Genomic DNA, 7,874 nt, shown 5'->3' on the forward strand with positions numbered 1-7,874 from the left:
AGTGGAGGAGATGTTGCCCATAGCAGCCAATCAGATTCTAGTTGTTATTTATGTAGTACATTCTACAAAATGATAGCTAAAATCTGATTGGTTGCTATAGGCGACATCTCCACTTTTTCAAACCCGCAGTTTAGTAAATATACCCAATAAAAATGGAGAGGCAGCAATTTTTGTTTCTTTCTGGTCTTTATGCATAGCAGCTTCACAGATAGAAGCTCTTGTATCTGTGTAGGAGTTTGTGCTTTTTTTTACTATTTTGTGCAATCCAATAAATAAAAATAAAAAAAGGTACTTTTTTTTAACAGAGAAAATTTAATCGAGCTGCGGCATTGTTTAATGTTTCAAAGGTAAAAGACATCTTTTACAGCGTAATTGTAGCAATAAGTTACAGTGCATTGCTAGTCCACAATACAGTCCTTTTCAATAAGTGTACAAAGAAAGTCCTCATTTGTTTCATCTTATAAAGTCTGGAAGATCAATATAAATATTGCCCCAGAAAAAAAAAAAAAGAAAAAAAAAATATATATAAAAATGAAGTGTTTACATCCCAGACTTCCATGTTATTACAATGTTCTGTTCTATAAGCATCTGTAAAAATCTCGTCTTTAACGTTGCACTGTTTCTAGTTTTCGTAGCTTCATTGATGCGTTAGATGTGAACGCGGCTGGGTTGTGTTGAGAATCCTCCGTGTCAGGGGACTGGAACATTACCCGCCCACGGTGGTTGAAAATATAAAATGACGGATGGTTCCTTAACGTATCAAATGTCCTTAGAAAAAAAAACAAGGGAAAGAAAACATTGTTCACATTAGTGCATGGAAGGATGGCACCACGGTGGCCTAGTGGTTAACACTTCTGCCTCACAGCACTGGGGTCATGAGTTCAATTCCCAACCATGGCCTTATCTGTATGGAGTTTGTATGTTCTCCCTGTGTTTGCGTGGGTTTCCTCCCACACTCCAAAAAACATACAGGTAGGTTAATTGGCTGCTATCAAAATTGACCCTAGTCTCTCTCTCGGTGTCTGTTAGGGAATTTAGACTAAGCTCCAATGGGGCAGGGACTGATGTGAATGAGTTCTCTGTACAGCGCTGCAGAATCAGTGGCGCTATATAAATAAATGGTGATGATGATGATAATCACAACTGGTCCAGAGGTATTTACAAGTTTTTAATGAGGTTTTTTCACCTTCAGACAACTTTAATGTAAGGCTTGTACACACCCTGCTGCAGTTTTTACTACACTGTTGTTGTTGCACTGCTATGCATTATGCATTAGATACAACTTTACCCAAGGGAATCTGTGGGTCATTAAATGAGCAGCAGAAAAGTTTAATATGAAGACATTGGTGAAAAGCACAGAAGTAATCTATTTAGTAATAGTTGAAGGTGGGCATACACAGACCAGTAAATGAAAGTAATCTGAATGTAGAAAATCCCTTTCTACTGCAGCTCTCAAAAGTAATGAGACTTTATATACCCATTCCATAACAGGCACATCACACATCCCACATGACTAAACAGCTTGCTAGCTATTCACATTGCTGCCAAGCGGTTTTACCCTTGCACCTGAATCCGCCAATTCAGCTCCTATTTTTGCCCATTTTACAATAGTCACCAAATGAAATCGATTTACACTAACCAAGGGGTGCTCAATCAGGGACCCAACACCAAAACTTGGCATGGTCAATGCACTGATTACAAAAACAATTGATGAATGCACGTGGAAACAAATGAGAGGGAGTGTATTATGTATTTAAAAAGGCTGCCATTTAAATATTTATTTGCAAAGTCATGCAAGTATGGATTTTTATGAAACCTCATTTTCTAAGCTATACAAGAAAATAGGCAGAACCTGCAGGTTACTATGTCCAAGCATGTTTTTCTAGTGCACTTTTTATAAACATCCACTAAAATGTTTCACCACCCAAAGCAAGGAATCTAAACTGCACCTAAAAGTCACTGTTATTTGCCCCTTTCCTGGTTTCACATGCCAGGTGTGCAGTGTATTCTCTAGGAGATATTATCTGTTGATTTCCTTACCATACTGAGAATAGAGGTTATTACGAAAGTAGAAGGATGCTGCAGTGACCACTCTATCCCATACTTGCCAACTCTCCCGGAATGTTCGGGAGACTCCCAGACTCCAGGGAGAGCAGGCAAGTCTCCCGCATCCCGCAATTCCCTGGCCAAAATAACACGATTCGTGGTGAATCACATCATTTTGCCCCCCCCCCCTCCCCCCCATGTGGGGGCGGGACCAAAATGACGCTATTGTCCGAGCCCCGCCCCTCTCCCGGACTGCACTGCCTGAAAGTAGGCAAGTATGCTCTATCCCCATCCTTGCACCTAAAGAAGCCTAGCCCTAGACAAGGTAAATTCACTGACAAAAGACAGACTTAAATTTTGACCTAGCATTAATCCCCAAGGGGTTCTGATAAAACCAGCATATTGATCTAAATAAAAGTGCATACTTATTTTTTAATTCTGAAGTAGCATCCATGTCTTTAAACTCCCCAGCGATATGTACTATGCCGTAGCAGGCCACTACAAACGCCAACAAGGTTTGTAGAACTATCTGCAAGTAAATGAAAGCAGAAACAGTTAAGAAACATCAGAGTGAATACAAACTGTCAGTGTGTGTGTTTTCTAAATATAGCATAAAGTATGTAAATGTTGACAAAGTTCTAAAATGCTTTAAGCATGTCTATAAATCTGCCGGACTTATGTACAGTGAGCGATAGTAATGTACACGTAGATCTTTACTTAAGTGTCAAGTAACGGTTCTAAAATTAAACCCAACTTACATCTATTGGTAACGTCTCGTCTTCCTTTTCAGTCAATCGCATGTAAGAACGATCTGGGGATCGAGAAAAGGCATTAAACATGAGATGGTGGAGTAGAACCAGTTTGTAAAGCCAATGTTTTATACCATCTATCATCATTTGATCACTGGGATGTCATGTCCTATCGACTTTTATTTCTAATAAAATTATGCAAAGAGATAAGGTTCTCGATTTATATCGACTGAAGGTACATAACCACCTGGGGACTAATATACATTTTCTGTAATGCACTGAAACACAGGTAGTTATTGAATGTGTTGGACTTTGTCAAGTTTCATGCAGTTATCAACACTGTGTAACATCACAATGATTAATGGAACAAGCTTTTATACATTTACCATGGGTTAAAAACAAAAAAAAAAAACACCCACAAACTGCATAGGTCAGTATGGGCCCTAATTCCAATACGTTACTGCAGACTTACAGAAATAATAGGTTACATCTTTCCTTTAAAAAGGTTAACATATTAAATCAAGCCAGATGTTAATTATGTTATGTACATTCCAATTCCTTGCACATGCTTTTGCAAATAAAGTTAATTTAACCAAGTACAAAATATCAACTGCAGCTAGAGCATCCACCACCGTGCCACTATAAGCGGCCTATTTCAAAAGATCCGATTACTAATCAACAACAGAAGACAGAAATATACAGTACAAATGTTTGCAAAATTATGTATGAGAGTTTTTTGATGTTTTATATTTTTCTTCAAAATCTGTATATGCTCAAAGACACACAAGATTTGTAAGCACATAATTTACATCCATGTTACATTATTTTTAGTTGTGTTCCTTTTGCTACAATATGTATCTCAGATTAACTCAAATGTCTAACTATACAAAGCCATTCATTAACATAGCCACAAGCAGTATTGCTTTATGTCTGCAATATAATATTTAAAGTTATACAAACAGGTTTACAGAAGACATGCACAGGTTGTGTATATTACCTACATTTTTATTTTATTTATTTTTTTTTAATTATTTTTTACAAGGAATAAACAGAATAAGTAATTGATTTATTTAACATTGATTTATCTACACAGTAACATCCTGGCAAGTTAAATATTTGCTTCAATAAATATAAAAAAAATATTTGTAATGTGCTACACAACAATAATACTGTACTAAAACAGCTATAATCTAACTTAGATCTTATCAGTTGCACAAGGTTCAGTCTCTCCACTAGAGAATGAAGGGGAGGGGAGGGGAGCGAAGGCGAGGGAACTAGAGAACGAATAGGAGAGGAGGGAAGGGAAGGGAGGGGAGGGGAGGGGGAGGGGACTAGAGAACGAAAGGGAAGGGGAGGGGACTAGACAACGAATAGGAGAGAAGGGAAGGGACGGAGAGGGGGCTAGAGAACAAATGGGAAGGGTTGGGGAGAGGACTAGAGAATGGATGGGAAGGAAAGACCAGGGGACTGGAGAATGAATGGGAAGGGAAGGGAAGGCGAGAGGACTGGTGATCGAATGGGAAGGGAAGGGAAGGCGAGAGGACTGGTGATCGAATGGGAAGGGAAGGGAAGGCGAGAGGACTGGTGATCGAATGGGAAGGGAAGGGAAGGCGAGAGGACTGGTGATCGAATGGGAAGGGAAGGGAAGGCGAGAGGACTGGTGATCGAATGGGAAGGGAAGGGAAGGCGAGAGGACTGGTGATCGAATGGGAAGGGAAGGGAAGGCGAGAGGACTGGTGATCGAATGGGAAGGGAAGGGAAGGCGAGAGGACTGGTGATCGAATGGGAAGGGAAGGGAAGGCGAGAGGACTGGTGATCGAATGGGAAGGGAAGGGAAGGCGAGAGGACTGGTGATCGAAAGGGAAGGGAAGGCGAGAGGACTGGTGATCGAAAGGGAAGGGAAGGCGAGAGGACTGGTGATCGAATGGGAAGGGAAGGGAAGGCGAGAGGACTGGTGATCGAATGGGAAGGGAAGGGAAGGCGAGAGGACTGGTGATCGAATGGGAAGGGAAGGGAAGGCGAGAGGACTGGTGATCGAATGGGAAGGGAAGGGAAGGCGAGAGGACTGGTGATCGAATGGGAAGAGAAGGCGAGAGGACTGGTGATCGAATGGGAAGGGAAGGCGAGAGGACTGGTGATCGAATGGGAAGAGAAGGCGAGAGGACTGGTGATCGAATGGGAAGGGAAGGCGAGAGGACTGGTGATCGAATGGGAAGGGAAGGCGAGAGGACTGGTGATCGAATGGGAAGAGAAGGCGAGAGGACTGGTGATCGAATGGGAAGAGAAGGCGAGAGGACTGGTGATCGAATGGGAAGAGAAGGCGAGAGGACTGGTGATCGAATGGGAAGGGAAGGCGAGGGGACTGGAGAACAAATGAGAAGGGTTGGGGAGAGGACTAGAGAACGGATGGGAAGGAAAGGCCAGGGGACTGGAGAACGAATGGAAGAGATGGATTTGAAGGCGAGGGGACTGGAGAACAAATGGGAAGGGAAGGCGAGGGGACTGGAGAACAAATGGGAAGGGAAGGCGAGGGGACTGGAGAACAAATGGGAAGGGAAGGCGAGGGGACTGGAGAACAAATGGGAAGGGAAGGCGAGGGGACTGGAGAACAAATGGGAAGGGAAGGCGAGGGGACTGGAGAACAAATGGGAAGGGAAGGCGAGGGGACTGGAGAACAAATGGGAAGGGAAGGCGAGAGGACTGGAGAACGAATGAGAAGAGTTGGGGAGGGGAGTAGAAAACAGAGGGGAGGGGAGGCGATTGGACTAGAGAACGAAGGGGAAGGCGAGGGGACTGGAGAACAAATGGGAAGGGAAGGCGAGGGGACTGGAGAACAAATGGGAAGGGAAGGCGAGGGGACTGGAGAACAAATGGGAAGGGAAGGCGAGGGGACTGGAGAACAAATGGGAAGGGAAGGCGAGGGGACTGGAGAACAAATGGGAAGGGAAGGCGAGGGGACTGGAGAACAAATGGGAAGGGAAGGCGAGGGGACTGGAGAACAAATGGGAAGGGAAGGCGAGGGGACTGGAGAACAAATGGGAAGGGTTGGGGAGAGGACTAGAGAACGGATGGGAAGGAAAGGCCAGGGGACTGGAGAACGAATGGAAGAGATGGATTTGAAGGCGAGGGGACTGGAAAACGAATGGGAAGGGAAGGCAATAATAATTAGGAGGAAAAGCAAAAGGAGAATTAATTTGGAGGGGAATATAAATCGGAAAAGCTTAATCTTCAAAGTACAGTTTACTTGTAAAAATTAATTCTGCTCATTTACATAGCCATAATCACATATTTTCAATTCAACAGTAAAAAGACATCACCATCTCCAAGAGATTAGGTGTACTGCTGGCATTTCATCTTGAGATATTTTTATTTACATGTTGCCCATCAGTCCCCCACTAATGGCTACATTACTTTTCAAGGGTGTTTAATTCTGCTTTAGTAACTCTGGTGCCTTCATTAAAATATTTTGTGATATTTGTTTTGAAACATATATATATTTCATGTTTTCTTTATATGCTACTCTAGATTACATGCCATATTTGCATTTTTATTTTTTTTAAAAAAAAACCCTGTAACAGTTCTGATACAACCATATTTGCCCGGAAGGAGCATTATTTCCAGTTATCAAATAGAAGTGACAATGTGATGAGCTCTCAATGAATCTTCATTAATCCTAATTACAAACATGTATTCGGACTTTGTCTCTGTGCCTGTCTCTAGTTTCTGCCGCTGTACTAACTCTATGGGGGACGGACGGATGTATCAGATCATCCTCTAGTGATACCAGCTGGGCCGCCCCCCGGGCCGGGTGGGCCTGACATACTGTAGCCGCCCATCCTGACCTCTCTACCCGTACTAGACGGCACCGTCCATGACCCTGACTTACGTTGAGCAGCTGAAAATGCCGCATGTGCCAGAGCGAAGAGCCCGACGCCCACCAGCCCTTTCCAAATCGAAGACGCCATGGTTCCGAAGCCTCCACTCCCGATACAGCAAGCAGCCGGCGGTCGCTATCGGTGACGTCTGACAGCTGAGGCGACGTTTGATGACGACTCACGTTTGCCATCCAACACGTACGACTGGCAGCCATGTTTTGGTTGTCATCTGTTATTCCAAATAGTGTATTGTTTCTGTGTCGGTGATTATTAGCAGCAGTGCGCTGGTTTTTACAGTCAGGGACAGTCCTGCATTTATAGACAGATTTCTGACATTGTCTGGATCGGTTTTAAAGGTATTTTCTGACTGTATAATGTGTAGAATACAAAAATAAACACCATTTGAATTGCACAGTAGTCTCTTAATTGGACTCATTTCACCAATGAATCAGAGCTCAGTTTATTGTTGTGAAAGGCTTTATAGCAATTAATTTAGTGAGTCCCAATTAATTCACTGAAGTTAGTGCCAAGTTCAGGAGTCTCCAAATATAGCCAGAATAAAGTAGGATTAGTTGATGTCTCTGCTAGCTCCCTATGTTACACTGTGTAGGTGGCACTGTGTATAATGAATATTGGAATATCTGACAGAATCAATGTGTAAAGTGTATGATAATATTGGTTCTTATGTGTACGTATGTTTAACCAATACTTGTCGACTTTTCCTACCTGATCAGGAGGACAGGTATAAAAATTAGAGGTTGGCATAACTTGATGAAGCCAACTTGCACCATCAAGTGAGCAAGGCAAATGTGTGCGCTAATTGTGTCATCACATCTTTGCTCTCTTGGGGGCACATCATCATCATCATTTATTTATATAGCACCACTAATTCCGCAGTGCTGTACAGAGATCTCACTCACATCATTCCCTGCCCTATTGGAGCTTACAGTCTAAATCCCCTAATATAGACACACACAGACAGACAGAGAGACTAGGGTCAATTTTGATAGCAGCCAATTAACCTACCAATATGTTTTTGGCGTGTGGGAGGAAACCGGAGCACCTGGAGGAAACCCATGCAAATACAGGAAGAACATACAAACGCACAAATAAGGCCATGGTTGGGAATCGAACTCATGACCCCAGTGCTGTGAGGCAGAAGTGCTAACCACTAGGCCACTGTGCTGCCCACATTTATGAACCA

General features: G+C 42.9%; 1 protein-coding gene across 1 annotated transcript; it reads right to left on the reverse strand.

Moving 5' to 3' along the window:
- Positions 1-311: 311 nt before the first annotated feature.
- Positions 312-6,829, reverse strand: MMGT1 (membrane magnesium transporter 1). Its single transcript, XM_075187271.1, has 4 exons — positions 6,682-6,829; positions 2,805-2,857; positions 2,472-2,575; positions 312-768 (listed from the first exon to the last, which is right to left on the reverse strand). Exons 1-4 carry the CDS (start codon positions 6,758-6,760, stop codon positions 606-608), a joined length of 399 nt encoding a protein of 132 aa, XP_075043372.1. The 5' UTR covers positions 6,761-6,829; the 3' UTR covers positions 312-605.
- Positions 6,830-7,874: the final 1,045 nt, after the last annotated feature.

Source organism: Mixophyes fleayi, chromosome 9, assembly GCF_038048845.1.
Source record: "Mixophyes fleayi isolate aMixFle1 chromosome 9, aMixFle1.hap1, whole genome shotgun sequence".
In the NCBI taxonomy this organism is placed as follows: domain Eukaryota; kingdom Metazoa; phylum Chordata; class Amphibia; order Anura; family Limnodynastidae; genus Mixophyes; species Mixophyes fleayi.

Coding starts and splice junctions, on each gene's coding strand:
- MMGT1 (XM_075187271.1), bottom strand. CDS start 6,760: ATGGCGTCTTCGATTTGGAAAGGGCTGGTGGGCGTCGGGCTCTTCGCT. Junction 2,576..2,804: donor ACGAGACGTTACCAATAGAT/GTAAGTTGGGTT, acceptor ATTTACTTGCAG/ATAGTTCTACAAACCTTGTT. Junction 769..2,471: donor ACTTCAGAATTAAAAAATAA/GTATGCACTTTT, acceptor TTTTTTTCTAAG/GACATTTGATACGTTAAGGA.